Consider the following 17,340-nt stretch of genomic DNA (forward strand, 5'->3'; position numbering starts at 1 on the left):
CAAGTCCCGCTCGCCATGAATCATTAAGAGTCGATGAATAATCAGGACATTACTGCTTTTTTCATCGTCTTCCTAACATTCCTTATCTTTGAGAATATACCAAGTCTTGTGCCTAAACCAAAGCACTTTTTAAAAGAAAGTTCTTGTTCACGCATGTAGCTTGGTTATCACATTCAGTAATGCATGTCCAAATGCCTATAATGGCTGAACCACTCAGGTTGCGAATTAAGTTAGTCAGCCTCGAATCACCACTTTACAGTGCTACTCAAATATGCACACAAGCTCACGTTGACCAAATTTCCTAGAGCGATTCCTTGCAGTTCAACTGAAGAAACTATTATAGACTGACCCTAAACACTCCAGGAGGACTCAACCTACGTTCTTTATAAACAAAATTATCAACATAATCCAGTGGTTTAAAGACTAACAAGAAGCTACTAACATATGTACTGAGAATCTTTGCACTGGGGTAAAGGATGTAAAGCATGAAATTATGGACTACCTTTGACAAGAAATTAGCCACCAGCCACAAACATCATTTCGGATGCCTACATTTTAATAAATTATTCCAAAGATTTAAAAATTAACACAACTAAAACCAAATTTATGGCCCTGAACCCTCATAAATCCTATCGGGGCTGCCCTAGGCTTAGAAGTATACAGCTTGAGAGGGTCGGCGACTTTGATTATCTAGGCCTAAAGTTATCAGCCAATTTGACATGGAAATCCCATATGTCTAAGATGGTCCTGAAGCACAAGCAGTTGTCTGGGGTTTTAGGGAGAGAACACCGCCTATCTTACACCAAGCTGATAGGGCCAGCCTTGCAAGTATATGATAAAGTGGTGAGCTCTGTGATGTATGGAGCCGAATTATGGGGCGTGGAACACATAGAGGAGTTTAGCCGTCTAGATTTTAAATTCCTAAGAAGCCTAGGAATGTTACCCCCGAGTACTCCTCTTCTACCGCTCATGGGCAGACACTCCCTTGTCTCCAAGGAAAGATTGCACCCTTTGCTGTTTTGGCTTAGGATTAAGATGATCCCTGAACTATTGCCATATGCACGTGCTTTGGAGGATGTAAAATGTAGGGATACAGCTAAAAAAAATCAGCTGGCTGAGAGGTGTTACTCACATGCTTATAGGCATTGGGATGGGAGATGTATGGGAAGTCAATGACCCCACCTTGGTCCCCCGGAAATGTGGTGTGAAGAATGCCTACTGGGGGAGGGTAACTCAGGAGTAATTGAGCAGTAGGGTCTGGGGGAAGCTTACTCTAGATTTCATGGCTCATAAATTAGATCGTTCCCTGGTAGGTTATTTAGATTTTATAGAACACCCCGGGGAGAGAAAATTATACACACAGTTTGTTTGGCACCCTGGCCCTGAATGATTTTGCTAGCAAATGGAACAGCAGGAATGAGGCCACACATAGTTGTCCTTGCTGTAAAAATCACCTGTACCCTATCACACGAAATGTTTGCCTGTTCATTATATGCGATGCAGAGGAAAAATTGCCTTATTCCGATTTGAAAGCTGTTGGAACTGATAATTATAGAATTGCATTGTGGATCATGAAGTCTGATGCCAGGCCTCTGTTTGTCGTTGCGGTAGAAAAGTTTTTAGGCCAAATGTGGGGCAATAGAGGTAGGTCCCAGAGGGTGAACGATAATTGGATTTACAAAATAATTCCAAAGGTTATAGGTTTCCAAGCTTCCAAGGAAGGCGATATCTGTGGCTGTTTTTTATGTATTTTGTATCACAATGTATTTTATCATGGTTTTATCATTGTTTTATTACATCTGACGTATTTTATTATGGTTTTACTATTATTACACTGTACTTAATGTTTCTTTTTTATGTAATGCAAAATTGTTGGATGGGATTGGAAAGAGGAAGTTAACGCGGACAACAACCAAATATATTTAATTGATCAATTATTCCATCTTGCTAGGTTTAAAAAAGCATGCATTTAATTAGGTTTTAATCACATGAATTCAGTGTAGAGTGTGAGTGTATCTGTATACAGTCTGTTGCAAATTCTCTCACAACTGCTCACCAGGGACAAACTGGGTTGTTTTTTAGGTCTCGCTTACAGAGAGCTTTCTGTTGTTGATGACCTATTGGGGACAATATCAGTTCTTAAATTGCACTTGGCACTTTCCCACTTGCCACTTTCATTTGTTTACTTTTTATTCAATGACGACCCTCCCCCTTCTATTGTTTGTTTGGCTCATGGAGCATAGCTTCCTTTCGAATTTTTCTTTGGATGACTTGTATTCCTCCACTGCTCACATTCTGGGAACTGCTTTTTTTCCTCTTTTTCTTGAAGCACCCTATGCGAGTGTATATGTTTTTCATGTTCCCTTCTTCATTTGCAGATTCCAGCCTGAAATCTTTGCGCCCCCCCCGCCCACTCTGTGTGGCTCTCCTACTCCCTCAAATCTATTGGTTTCCCCACCCCTCCCTGTCTGGTGTTGCTTTTTTTTCTCTGTTGCCCAACTCCTTCTTTGCTCTACGCCCCAGGTGCATCTGTTGCATATTGGCAAATACCCAAGTCTCTCCCCCACCATTGTTCCCCCAGTTGTGCTTCCCCTCCAACCCCACATCTCGTTTAAAAAAAAAATGAAATGATAAATGTCTCTTTTTGGAGGGCCTTGCACCTGCAATCTGCTGCTGTGCTACTCATTACTTGCCTTGCTACTCTCTTTACATATGTTATTAAAATAACTGGAGTTTTTGCTTTTTTCTCATCCAGTGCCTCTTTCTGCATTACCGCTGTTTCTCATGTCCACTTCTTCCCGCTCTACCTTCCTTCCTCCTTCATTTTACCCCTTTCTGCTATTAATTCTCTAAGCTGTAGAAAGTTTCTTTGGCTCATTGCCACCATATCCAATGAAAGGCAGCTTTGTTTGCCGGTTAAAGGCTGATAAGTCTGGCTATTTAAAGTGCTGAGTGGATATTCCATTATTGATCAACAGAATAGCAGTGTTCACAAGAGTAAGGGCTCCACTGATCTGCACCAAATATGACTGGCCCATTACTCTCTGTCAAGTTATTTAAGTATATAATGAGCCTTCTTGTACTGATTCCTTGTGAGCAAGACTATGATGGCTTTTCATAGACACACATTTGCTGTCTTAACTGTTTGCACTATTGTGTTTAGACTTGGAGATTTGGTTAGAGTTGGGCTGTAAAGTAGAAACCCTCCAATTTGAGGAAGAAGTGGTCAACTCTATGGTGGATCACTCTCGTTGGTGGAGGATTCTCCGGCTGACTTAACTTCTCCCTCTGATGGAGATAATCCCACCAAAGGATTTTTCACTGGTGGGGATTTCTGCAAGAGAATATGCCACTTCTTTCACAAATTGCTAGAGTTTTCGTGGCCAACTTCAAATCAGGGCCTCAGTGCATTTTACCTCAGTGATGATTATTTGAGGTGTGTTGGAATAAAGTATTCCGAGACTTCTTCTAGGGTAACAAAAAGTTGAATAATTTGTTTGTGTTTTCTCTCCCCTTTAGCCTCAAACGGGACATCCGCAAGCTCGCCCAGGATGAGTGTGGGTACGAGGAGCCCACAGTGGCCATGGCATTTGTCTACTTCGAAAAGCTGGCTCTCAAGGGGAAACTGAACAAGCAGAACCGAAAACTGTGCGCCGGAGCCTGCGTCCTATTAGCAGCTAAGATAGGCAGCGACCTCAGAAAGCATGAGGTTAAGCATCTTATCGACGTAAGTAGCCGAGGGGTTGTCATGGGAGGGTAACAGAAGGGGTGTTAACAGTGACGGAAAATAGCGTCTTCATTCGCTGTGACCTTAACCATTGTCCTTACCTCAGCCCGCTGTGCTGCAAATTGCGTTTAACGGTTGAATGAGCGCTGAACACGAATAAAGAGGAGGGTTGATAGAATTTTGCAACAGGGAGAGCCTGACAAGTGATGGCAATTTAATCGACTGAATTACTTTCCCGCTTGCTTTTGACTGGACTGCACTAAAAGCAGGGCCCCTCGAATTATCGATTGTGCGGCTGCTGTGTTTTTCGCATAGTTAGGGATCTGCTGCAGTTGCCACATAATCATCATCTGCTGCATAATCCGCAAATTTTAACCAAAGAAACTTTTCTAGCTCAAACAGTTCAAAAGCTACTCAAAACACAGCAATGTGTGTTGCCGTGCAGTAGAAGGCACTTTGCAAACGTTGAATGGTCACCTTTGTGTTGCTAATTGCTATATTTGGTTGTTAAACTGGTACCAATGCCCAGACAGTGCTATCAAGTGTAAAAATTAGAAAATAATGAACTTATACCATCACAAAATGTGCCTCATTACATGGCATAATTTGTCTTTTCTTGGAGCATAATTTAGTGAACAGTGACGCATAATGTGGCCCTCTACTGCCGCATAATTCCACTGGCTCTGACGTAAAGTATCCTGCTCTGCACTAAGCTGGACTCGGGCACGTGCATTTGTGGGTTCTATGTAGTGCCAGCATTTTGTCCAAAACAGGCACTAGCGAATTTGCAGATTTTTCATTGGTTTGCTTTATAATGTCAAATTGTCTTAATTATCATATGTGTGGTGGTTTCTGTGTGCATCCATCCTATATTAAAAATAAGGTGTTTTTGGTTTCTGTCGTCATGTTTGCAAGTCGTGCTTGACCTACGACCCGCATGTATAATCCTTAGCTGAATAGGTTTTCTTTTTACCTGGGGCCACTGGAATTATGTGTTAGGGTTGACTAAATTATGCAGCAAGAAAAAGCAAATATGTGGTGTAATAGCATCACTTCATTATTTTGACATTTGTACACGTTTACAATGTCTGGAAAAGGGTTTCTTTCCCTTCATTAGTACTTGTTTAACACCCAAATACAGCAATAAACTCCATTTGAGCTAGAAACATTTTTGTGACTCGGAAAATGATACTGGAGATGGTGGATTATGTGGCAATTGCGAAACATCCATAATCATGTGGAAACTGCCACAGCCACGGAATACCAACATTTTAGTGGCCCTGCTTTTATAGTACATGCATAATGGTCACCTAACATGTGACAAGGCACTGGCTTCACTTAGCATCCCCACACTATTTGTAATTTTAGTCTTTGTGTGATGTGCTGTTGTTACTTGATACAAGCTTTTCTATCGCAGGTCACCCAATCCTCTCCTTGTATCACCAACATGACCCTCTGATTCCTTTTCTGTTCTGATGAGATCATTAGCCTGGCTACTTCTATATGAGAATCACAAAAGTGAAATACCTTATTTCCATGTTTAGATTTACTAGTGGGTTCATTTATGAAATATATCTGCTGTGCAATATTACTTTAAGAAGTGCAATATTACTTTAAGAAGTATGATTCATAAAACCTTTCCTGCTTCTCCAGAATATTACCGAATATACCTTAGTAATCTGAGTAGACACTGTCAGTGGAGTGTCCTTGCTTCCAGTTTATGGACATAATATTGAGAAACATTATCTTTCAGCACATCCATCTTGTAAAATGGAGCTGACACCATGGCCCCCTATGTCTGCATTCCATGCTCAACATTTTTGATGTGGGTATCTTTGTGAATGGAGCCCCCAATTTGTATCCTGGACACCCTCTTGCAGCACTCTACCTGTACAGATGCTGGACGACCATACATTTGGTCAGAGGACAAAAAAGCAAAGTGCCCTGACCATCCTGACAACTGCTGTCTGGTGAACATTGTGCTCTGACTGTTTTGAAGATGAGTTTAGTCAGAAGCAGCACATATACTTTTTGTCAACAGTGTGTGTTTCATCTTTCTTTTAAAGTGAGGGCATTCAGTTGTCTTATTTAAGGAGTTCTAATATTCTTTCTGACCCTAAGGCAATCTGAAGCGATAATGGAGGACAATAGGTTTATTTCCCCAGCTAGGGAGATGGCATAGTGTCTAGTAATTGGAGACTCCAATGAGGCTAGACTCACGCCCTCACTGCATTACATTTATCGTCCACATGGTAGAGGCTGCCGGTGTGGAGTGGTATCTTCTGAACCCTCCGGAGCTGGGAGACCTCGGTGACCGACAGGAAAGGTAGGATTGTCCGCACCCCCAGCGCGGCCCCACCAGCTGGTAACTCCCCGAGTACAGGCATAGGAAAAAACAGGGGATACTGCAACAGAGGAGGAACGAGAAGCGGCTCGCCTGTCCTTAAAATGGCGGCCGCATAGGACTACTATACTCACGCTACCCTATTGAACCCGCCAATCACCAACCTGGAGGCACAGACATTGAAATAGGACTGGCGGCTTGAGCCAGGGAAGGAAGACATCCCTGACCCTACCGAACCGACAAGGAAAAGGGACCAACTAATGTAATAATTGAAATGGAAACAGGACTGGCGCCTTGAGCAAGAGAAAGGAGACTTCCCAGAACCCACCTAAGCGATAAAGAAAACTGATAAAGGACCAAGAGAAGCAAGAGAAAGGAGACTTCCTAGAACCCTCCCAATCGATAAAGAAAACTGATAAAGGACCAACCAAGTTAAGGAGTGGAAAGAGAGAAAGGACTAAGGGAAGTAAAAAGGGACTAACCAACTTCAAGAAGAAAAGTGGAAAGAAAGAAAGGACCAAGGAAAGTAAAAAGGGACTAAACAACTTCAAGAGAAAAGAGAGAAAATCCTCCCCCTCTCAGGAAATCATCAGGGATAGACTCGGCTGGCATCTTGCACTGGTTACTTATCTCCAGACAACTAGCTCTCACAATTAGGGATAGTCAATTAATTAATTAATTACTATTGATGGCACCATAATAATTACAAAGAACTGATTAGAATAAAGTAACATAACTAATAAGGATTAATTAACCAGAAGATCCAATATAAAACAGTAGTTTGGAAGTCACTTTCACCTTCTATATCTTCCACGTCTACAAAGGTATAATAATAAGAGCAAACTATACCACAAAGGAAACTATACCTTCCACCTCGAAACCATAGTACTGAGTTACTTGATTTCTATATCCTCCAGGATACACTAGCTGGGAACTACTCAGTACAAAACAGTCAATAGGCCTCTGCAGACCCTCAATGTGAAGCGGAAATGGATGGAAGATACCAAGGATCGACTGGGTCCAATGCAAAGAGCATAGAATACCCTTCAACTCTATCCAAAAATGCTGCCAAAAAATTCAAACACAATACTTTGAGAAAAAACCCGGACATGCTGTTCTCTGACCCATATTTTGATAGTCAAAGGCATCAAGATGAACGACCTTATATTCTACACAGACAAAACAGCTAAATGGCGCAACGCCCTTACAAAAATGCTGTTCACTAAAACTATAAAAAACATACCATATGGCACAAAAATAACGACCTCATTAACTAAAAGAAGTAAGACAGAATTATGCATTACTATGTATAAAACGGGAATAGTGCTGATACAAGCAACCAACAGAGAACTCGAGAAATTTGAGATAACTTTCCAAAACTTAAAGGAATACATAGAAGGACCAAGCTACCAACAAAACTTGACACTACCAGATGTCACACTTGAAAACAACGACTCCAATACTAGAGACACCAATCAAACGGACGGCCAGAACAACCAAACCGCCAACACCGGAGATTTAACCGAAAACGCGATGGTAATACCAGAGAATGAGATAGAAAGGATAGCGATGTCCACTAACCTTGGAAACAAAGAGAAGAACCAGGCCCCAAGGAAAGAGCCGTTGCCGCTAACGCACAACTCCACCGCGCTTGAAGAGTATACCCCAGCTCCAAGCGAGTCCCTCTATGAAGTTAACGAAATGAACAAGGTAGATGATATCGACCTTCCCCATCCTCCCTCGAATGCGAGACCTGAGTCCCATAGATCCCTATCCACAAAAACACCCCTTACATCCCATAACATAAGAATTAATTGGGACACCTCTAATAGAGCCAGAAATCACAACCAAACTAAGGATACTAAGAAAAGATTTGTGGCAACTAGAACAGATCATTCACGGAGAAGAGCAAACTGCAATACTCATCCAGCCAGGTCTATCTCACATAAGAAATCATCCCGAACACAGAAAGAAGTCAAGGAGCTCCAGAAACTCGTAGGTAACCTGGCACAAAACTCGATGAAAGTCTCACAGACAATTGGAAAAATCTGGGAGATGGCGATAAGTACGCACACCAAGGTCTCACACATCCAGAATCTGGTGCTCAGACCCAACAGACCTAACAGGACCAAGCCCTTGTCAAATGAAGAAGCTCTGGCCTTACTCCGATCTTATGAACAACCGGCCTGTAGTAGGGAGGAGAATATCAAAACAGTACCTATTGACTCTAATAGAACGTCCAGAAAGAATGACAGGAAAGCAATTCACCAAAATTTACAACATATTCAGCTAACCGCATCCGAATCCGATAATGGAAAACTCGTTAAATCACAGAAACCCCTGAATTGCCTACTACTTAACTGTCGTTCGGCAACTAAACATGCATCAGACATAGCTGCCCTCATCATTAATAAGGAAATTGACCTGGCCATCCTCACGGAAACATGGCTCAATGAATCATCATCTCCTACCTTGGATCTGTTAATACCACCACAATATAACATCGTCAGGTTAGACAGACCAAGGAATGTGGGAGGAGGCATAGCTTGCATTCACCGTTCAGAGATCGAGGTCTGCCAATTCCAATCTGACCCCCTAGAATCCTGCGAATACCTTGGTATTAATGTGAGAACACCAAATAATCAAAGTTGCAACTTGCATGCATTCTACCACCCACCAGGAGAGAACGCAAAGTTCACAGAGCAACTGATGGAGATCATAACGACCAACTCTAACTTGGATGCCAATAACATATTCCTAGGCGACTTTAACCTCCACTGGGATGACGGCAATGACAAACTGGTCAACTCGCTTAAAGACTTCCTCAGTGAGCTAAAACTTACACAAGCATGCAACCAACCCACTCACTCACAAGGAGCGACCTTAGACTGGAATATTTCAAGAAATGATGAGGCATCAATCCTCGCTATAGACCCATGTGATTGGTCTGACCATCACGTCATAACATTTGCGATACCTACAATGAAAAAGGGCAGGACCGTGCAACCACGCAAGCTCAAGAAACTGATCCGAGACACAAAAGAGGCTAATATTGAACTACTGGTTGAAAGGTGCGAGAAAGACCTGAAGCCACCCAACAATAAGCAAAATGTCAATGAGCTGACGGATCACTACATAACCTCGATCGGTAATATCGTCAATGACACCATGCCCCAAAAACTGAAAAAAGTCTCAGAGAAACCAAAAAATCCTTGGTTTAATGAGTCATTGAACGAGGACAGGCGCAAACTGAGAATGGCCGAAAGGAAATGGAGACAACATCCCTCCTCCCCTGAGCTGAAAGCCCTCAGAAAAACAAGAAACGAATACAACAAAAAGATAATCAACTCCAAAAAAGAATTTATCAGAGCTGAATTGGACAGTGCCATAAACAGACCACGAAAACTCTTTGAGATTTTAAAACAACAGTCAAATAAACTAGCCAAAACGGTTCAAGAGAATACAAAAACTCCCATAAGCTGCGAGGAATTCTCCTCATTTTTCACGGAAAAATCCAAATTGCTAGAAGTTGAACTCACAAATGCAGCAACTAACCTTATGACCCTTCCTCCACCTAAAAATGAGGCCAATGTCTCAACAGAGGGTCTCCAAACAAAAAATAAGGCAAAATGGGACACATTTGAATTATACGACCAGGGAAAGATCGCCAAAACGCTGGCGGAACTTAGACCGAACAACCACTATCAAGACTCTCTACCGGGAAAGTGTGTAAGAGAAATCAGCCACACTCTAGTTCCGATCTGGACCGAGATAATAAATGCCTCACTTGCACAAGGAACCCTCCCTGACTGCCTAAAAACAGGGCAGGTAGTGCCCATCATCAAAAAACCGACAGCTGATGCAACAGACCCGAACAACTATCGACCAGTGACCAACATCCCTCTACTGGCAAAACTCATTGAGAAATGCGTGCAGGGCCAACTAAGTCAACACATCGCTAAATTCTCGCTACTTGACGATTGCCAATCAGGATTCAGAACAGGGCACAGTACTGAAACTGCGATCCTGCATATTGTCGATGACGCCCTACAAGCCCTAGACCGAAATCAAACATGCCTACTGATCCTCCTAGACCTGTCATCAGCATTTGACACGGTAAAGCACGAAGTGCTAATGACCAGACTACAAGACAGGATGGGTTTGTCCGGAAACGTGCTGAAATGGTTCAATTCTTTCCTACAGAACAGGACTCAGCGATTCCTGGTTAACCAAGCAATCTCTTCCCCGAGCCCCAATGCAATCGGGGTCCCACAAGGTTCAACGTTATCCCCAGATCTATTCAACTTGTATGTAGAACCTCTCACGGAGATCCTTCAAAAATCACAGATATCCTATCATATGTATGCAGACGACACGCAATTATACATAAAGATCGCCTCCCTTGAGGACATTGACCTAATGAACAAGACACTAAAGAGAGCTTTGCGATGGTTAACAATGAAACATCTGAAACTAAACGCCCAGAAAACAGAATTCCTGCTAATTTCACCGACAAGGAGCCAATCTGAAGGTAAGGAATGGACTAAATTGGTGACGGCGCTAAATTGCACCCCGACCCTAGTTAACTCAGCCAAATCACTAGGAATTACGCTAGATGAAAACCTCGACATGAAAGACCATATTAATTCAATGGCCAAGAGCGCCCGCTTCCACTTGAATTACTTAAGAAAACTGAAACCCTTTATCTCAGAGACGGATCTAAAACTGGCTATCCAATCACTAGTTATCTCGAGGATCGAATACGGCTGCACCACATTAGCTGGCCTACCGAAAACATCCACAGCACCACTAAAAGCCTGCCTCAACGCAGCGGCTAGACTCATTACGCGAACGAAGAAATTCGATCACATATCTCCTCACCTGAAAGCACTAAACTGGCTACCTTACGAGGCCAGAATTCAAATGAAGATGGCCTGTATTACACATAAAGCGGTTCACTACAACATGCCTAGATACCTAGCCAAGAAACTTAAGCTATCAGGAGGTAACAGAACAACTAGAAGCGCAAAAGAGTTGCTATTGCGACCAGCCTTTTTCCACAAGATAAAGACCTACAACCGAGCATTCTCCGGAGCTGCCCCCAGAATCTGGAACTCACTCCCTCCAAACATCAGGAAGATTCAAAATACAGCAACATTCAAACGAGAACTGAAGAGCCACTTGATGAGTAAATACCCTACATAGAGAAACCTACGGATTACTGGGATGATCATTTACGCTAACAGAGGGTTGTCCTCTTCATGAAAAATTGGAAGATCAATATCTGATAATTGACTGTTGCCATGTTCAAGCCGAGGCTAGACACATTACTGCTACCTCATATACTTGTGAACTTATAACTATAGCTCACAGACAAAACTATATAACCTCTACCTCACTTTATTTATTTATCCATATTATCCTTGATATGCACTGGAATGCCTTATAACCCTATCTCACCGAGCTTGGTTTGTTACCATGACACAAGCCAAGCCTTGCTCGCCATCTAATGCTAATTGCACAGACATTAGGAATATATATATCTAATCACGTCCATACAGTATATTGCCTTCTACCTCATATCTATTTTGTTGTTATTACTGCTATTATAATGTCTATATGTTATTCTTTCCTTGTTAAGCGCTCTGATACCCACGGGTCTTGTCCGCGCTATACAAAACACTATAACTAAATAAATAAATAAATACCCGCCAGCGATGAGGTGGTGGCATTTCATTCAAATGAAGATAATAGCTATAGTGGGTTAGCTGGAGCGGACACCTTCGTCCACAACCTTTACCATCGTTGGATGCTATCTTTTTGTGTTCAAGAATATTGTTACTTAATATTCTGGTCAGCAAATTATTTTGGTTGATCTGGAAAATCTGATTAGCACAGGTTTTAAGTAGCAGAAACAATTACTAAAGATATTGCCTTTAAAAAGCAGTGCCATTACAAAGCTTCATAGTAAAAATAGAAACTTAGTATAAGATACAAAATGAACACATTTGGGTAATTCTTAAGAGCCTTACCAGCATCTATAAAAAAAAGAATTGGCAATTCCAATTGGTCTGCCTTTAAAGGAATGTTGCATGGTCTTGTGAAGCAATACAAGTAGATAGCACGTGAATGGATATGTAATGTGTGGCAGCTCAGAACAGTAGAATAATATTGGCGTAGGTTAAAAGGTGAAGTGACAGTTGCACTGTCAAGAAAGGCCATAACAATATATGTAGGTTAATGCCTGCCCTCCTTCCATCTGTGCTGCTGCCAGATACAACACCATAAATTATCTAGTTACATAAGACACTAAAAAACCATTACAGTGTCATGTATCTAGTTACATAAGACACTTAAATAGCATTACAGTGTCATGTGTGTGCTCCTGAAAGTTCAGACTCAAGCACCTTTTCTCTTAACCAGCTCCTTCCATTCATAGCATGGCTCTTCTACCTCCCAAATGGGCTACATTTTTAGTATGTCCCCACCCCTTTCCTTTTTTGTTGTTAGTTAGCCTCATCTCTGTCCCTAATATTGCCTTCTGCATACTCTCACCCACTGCCCACGATCTCCACACCTGCTGTGTACTACTCTATCACTGCCTCAGAGATGAATAGAGCTGGACTACAAGTGTAGGTAGACAGTAGAGCTGGGACCTGCCTATGTAAGGGACTGTTTACAGGAGAAGAGCCCAGGTGTGTGTCAGGTGGGGAGAGACATTTAAATAAAGGGAGGTAGATGGTAGATGCTGTAACTAGCAAAGGTGTGTGTTGGAAGGGAAAGAGGCGCAGAAAGGTAAGGGCATGGTACGTGCTGGTTGTGGGATGTGCAGAGGCGAGTGCATATGGGATATGAGGACACGGGCAAAGGGGTGTTGTCCTCTTGAGTACAGAGGGCAGGGGTGAGAGTATGTGAGGGTGGTGATGAACAGGTGAAGGAAGGAGCATATGTAATGATTATGCTGAATAGATGTGGGATGGATGTTGGATAGTAACCTTGCCAACACATCTACATCTCATATCTTAGGCTGGAGTGAAAAGTAAAGTTGATTACCTAGTATTCTAAAGATGCATTTATTTTACAGAAACTGGAAGAAAAGTTCCGCTTGAACAGACGGGAACTGATGGCTTTTGAGTTCCCGGTGCTGGTGGCCCTGGAGTTTGCCCTTCACCTGCCGGAGCATGAAGTAATGCCGCATTACAGACGCCTAACCCAGAGCTCCTAGCACAGGCCACCCTTCGTAGGAGGGGTATCCTTGCAGACTGCTGGCTTCACTGGAATCTAGGAGGCAGCAGTTACTACTGGAAATTTAAATCAAGACTTGGAAATAGACCACGCTTTTGTGTTTTAATCATAACCACCTGTGCTCCAGAAATCAGACTCGAGAGCGAGGCTTCCTCGCTGTGAGCGTTGTGGTGCAGGAGGGAAACCAAGGCATGGTGCAAATTGACTTGAAATAGTGGCTTCGGTGGTGAAACAGATCTTGAACCAAAAGGACCAACGGAGCAAAAACAGAGACCCCACTTTATGAACATGCTCCCAAGGAGCGACCTGCAGCTTGCTAAAAGTGTGTGCCAATCTATTTTTATACCGGCTCTTAAAAGTGCAATTGTCCCTGTGGCAGAGGCTATAGATTCCTTTTTTAGGGTGCCACTGCTGATTTGGTTCCCAATGGAGTTAGTGACCCCAAGTTTACATCTTCCTCCTACTTCAGATGGTACCTTCTTGCAGGGTTGGTGCTACAGCAAAGCAGTTCCAGGCAATAGCCTGGGATGCAACCAACTAAGGAACTTCGGATTTACCCTGGAAACATCAAATATGTTCCTGTGGCCAGGGAACCAGACAAGCAAGATGTAAGGCAAAAATCAGAGAATGGGCCTTACTTTCTGGAAAAAGTGACACACTGCGTCATTGTGTGCACTAAGTTTGCCTAAATTGAAGACTTTTTGTTTTTACATCTCACTTTTCCACACACTACAAGAAAAAGGACTGGACTAAAAATATACATTTCAGAGATGCAACTGAAAGTTTAAAGAAGTGGGATTGTTAATTTGATTTTGTAATGTCTTATTTTATGTGTACATTTTTAACCATTGCACTTTTCCACTGTGGGGATGGTTAGAATTGCACAGTGTTGTATTATTGTGCTCTATGTTAGAGTGCATACCTAGCACATTTATCGTGCAGTGTGTCCGACAGTGTGTTAAGAAGCTGAGAAAAGAGCTAAGCAACAGACTGTAAGCTCCTTTGAGGCTGGAGATAATGCAGAGCCATGCGTCAGAAATGTATTGCGTTTCTAGCAGACCGGGAAGGCTTAGCGAAGCAAATAGGCTATTTCATTGTATTGCATAATTCAAGGAGATCCTGCACTAGTTACTGTAAAAACAATGTTTAAGCAAAAATATGTAAACCTTCAAATGAACCGTGGGAATATAAAGATCTTTATTCAGACTATGCTTTTTTGTTGTCTCTAGCAAATATATTTTTATAATTCTCCATAAATATCCGTTCTAACAGTTTCTGTGGCAAACACACTTAGTTACACAGTATACTAGAATAGATCATTTTTAGGTCTCGCCTAGGCAGCAATTGCAGTGTCTCTGCGAGACATGCTGTATCTAGGATATGGGCTTGGAAAAAGGACCTTCTTTTTATTGGTTCCTGTTGCTGTCCTTCAGAAATGCTTGTGTTTCATAGGTCAATACGCTTAGTAGTGCCTCCTTTTGGAAATTTGTATCCTCCCATGAGAACTGGCCCTCTTACATGCGTTCTTACTTTTGAGGTAATTTTCGCTTTGAGAGAATTCATTTTTTTTTTGGGCTGCGTCTTTGTTTTGTAAGTGTTCTGTTTAATTGTGCAATGATCCTGTGGCTTAATTTGCTTGCAGTCTGTCCCATAACCTCCCCTTCCCTCCCCAAACACTGCTCCAGGCACCCACCACCCATCCAAGGCCACTGCTGTTTTGCTCAGACGCTGCTTGCCCGTGCCTCCCCCTTACCCCTCCCACAACACTGCTCCAGGCCCCTGCTGTTTTTCTCATGACACTGCTTGCCCGCCCCCGAGCATTACATTCTTGTGTTATTTTACATTTGTAGCTTTTCTTTATATAGCACACCTACTCGGGGGAAATTAAACAATCAGGCTGACACCGGACTCAAACCAGGATCCCCAGCTCCCCAGTGGTCAGCTCTACTGCTGCACCATATACTTTCCTTGGCCATGTTTCAGGGTGCAGTACCATATGTGGCCAAAAGAGGTCCCACAGGACACCTAGTGACAGCCCGTGGTACTGCACCTTACAACACTGCATGTTGTTTACTGTTGATATGAGATCTGTTTCATTGCAAATGTTTGTTTTTGTAGCTCAAGTGGAGTAGGCTCTGGAGTTTATATGCTTTCAGCACCTTTCGCAAGGACTTGTAGAAATATTTTTAAAGATTACATTATTATTTCATTAAAAAAAAATCATTATTCAGATGCAGTCATAAAATGCCTAAAGCAAAGATGATACAAATTAACATTAAAACACCTTCACTTATTTAAGGATAAATGAACCTTCTCCGTAGGTCTATATAAGTCATGAAATTCGGACTCCTATTGGGGAGTTCAAAAGATGCAAATGAGATTTTAAAGTGCATATAGAATAATAGTACTGTGGCGCCTCTTTTCGGTCTCTTCCACAGAACTATAGTCCTTTTTAGGTCTCGCCTGAGACAGTGCATGCACTGTTTCCTGTGAGTGTATTATTCTTTTTTTTTTAAATCTAAAAAGGAGCTTAGAGCCCACTCATTACTTGCAATTGGTAGGCTCACTCGTGACTCTAGTTTCTGTTACTTACCATTGGTAGGCTTGTTCATCCCTAGTTTCATTTTGTTGGTCTCCCCTGCTTCAGACGGATCTGGAGGATTTTGTTTTCAATTCTCTGGATTTGGCACACACACACCAAAGCACTGCAGGGAATGAGCTGCATGTGCTTTACAACCTCCTTCCCCTGCGTTGTTGCTTGAGCAGGCCACCTCCCCTGCTGCACGTCAATGTGTTTCTCCTTCTACCACCCTCTGCCATCTTCTTGACCCCTCCTGTCCGCCCTAACACCGCTCTCTGTTGTGTTGCTGACCCCTCCTGCCCCTCCCCAATTTCCCTGTCTTGTTGACCCCTCTTTTCATTTGATGTTCCCCATTGCGCTACGCGTGCTTGCTTTCCTCAGGCCTCAGTCATACCGCTCCTGCCAAGTCAGTCACATGAACGCAATTGATTTTGTCAACAACCCACATTTATATCATGTGGTGATGCGCAATGTCTTACTGCTGGTGCATTTATGTCTTTTCAAATGCTTCAAGCATTGACAAGGTCATTAAATAGTATTTACAGAATTTACTTTTTCAGCACCCTGGCTCCCGGTCCCTAACTCTGTGGGCATAACTCACTCGTGATTTTATAACTGTTTCCAGTTATGAATTTTAGTGCACTGGGTTCATGGGAACTATACATCTGGATATATAATTATTGACCCATCAGCATGGAGTGGCTTCAGAGAAAGTGTGTAGTTATTAATTTAACATAGCTATAAACTTCCACACATCAGCAGCAATTAAAAAGCACCTGAACTGACAACTCCTTTCAATCTGTAAATTGCTTTCTTCTTGCTTGGTTATGGTATTATGGTCTAACCCAGATTCATCATTGTAACCACATAATATTTTATTAGCCATTTGTATCATTTGTAACCACATGATATATTATTTGGCATTTGCATCATTTTAGTAAGATACTGCTGTGTAATTGGTATTTCTTGGTTTTCAAATAGCACAAACCTAGCAGATTAACAATACAGTGCTGTACATTATGTGAGGAGTTTGAGCATAATAAGGTTTTTTTTAAAAGCTCTATGACTTGGCCAGTGTTGACCGTGTCACAGCGCTTTTTTCTTTTACATTCAGTCATTCTGCTCTACAAAATGGCTAAAAGAAATTGAGAAAGCCAATAGATCTCACAAAAGGGAGACCGATTAGCTTTGCCAATGTCTGTTTTAGGTCTCGCCTTAGAGAGCTCGTGCACGGCGCTTGTGACAATTTGTTTCTAAAACAAAAAAACATCAAAAAAGGGGCTATTTGCCTGCCTGTTATCCATTATTATTGCCTTCATTGTAACTCTGATTGTCTTCTTTATCATTGGTGAGTGCGTGTCCGCTTGACTTTGTCTTTGTTTTTTGTTTTCTTCACTAGAGCATGGACCAAGTACTGAAGGATTTTGTGATTAATATTGTTCT

General features: G+C 42.1%; 1 protein-coding gene across 1 annotated transcript in view; it reads left to right on the top strand.

The window, feature by feature from the left end:
- The window catches only part of CABLES1 (Cdk5 and Abl enzyme substrate 1), a 501,414-nt gene extending 486,892 nt beyond the window's left edge, over positions 1-14,522 (top strand). Inside the window, exons 9-10 of the mRNA XM_086965640.1 lie at positions 3,520-3,727; positions 13,156-14,522. Coding sequence (XP_086821766.1) covers positions 3,520-3,727; positions 13,156-13,296 — 349 coding nt within the window. The 3' untranslated portion in view covers positions 13,297-14,522. The remainder of the gene's footprint in view (positions 1-3,519; positions 3,728-13,155) is intronic.
- The last annotated feature ends 2,818 nt before the right edge of the window (positions 14,523-17,340 follow it).

This window comes from Lissotriton vulgaris, chromosome 4_1 (assembly GCF_964263255.1).
Source record: "Lissotriton vulgaris chromosome 4_1, aLisVul1.2, whole genome shotgun sequence".
NCBI lineage: Eukaryota > Metazoa > Chordata > Amphibia > Caudata > Salamandridae > Lissotriton > Lissotriton vulgaris.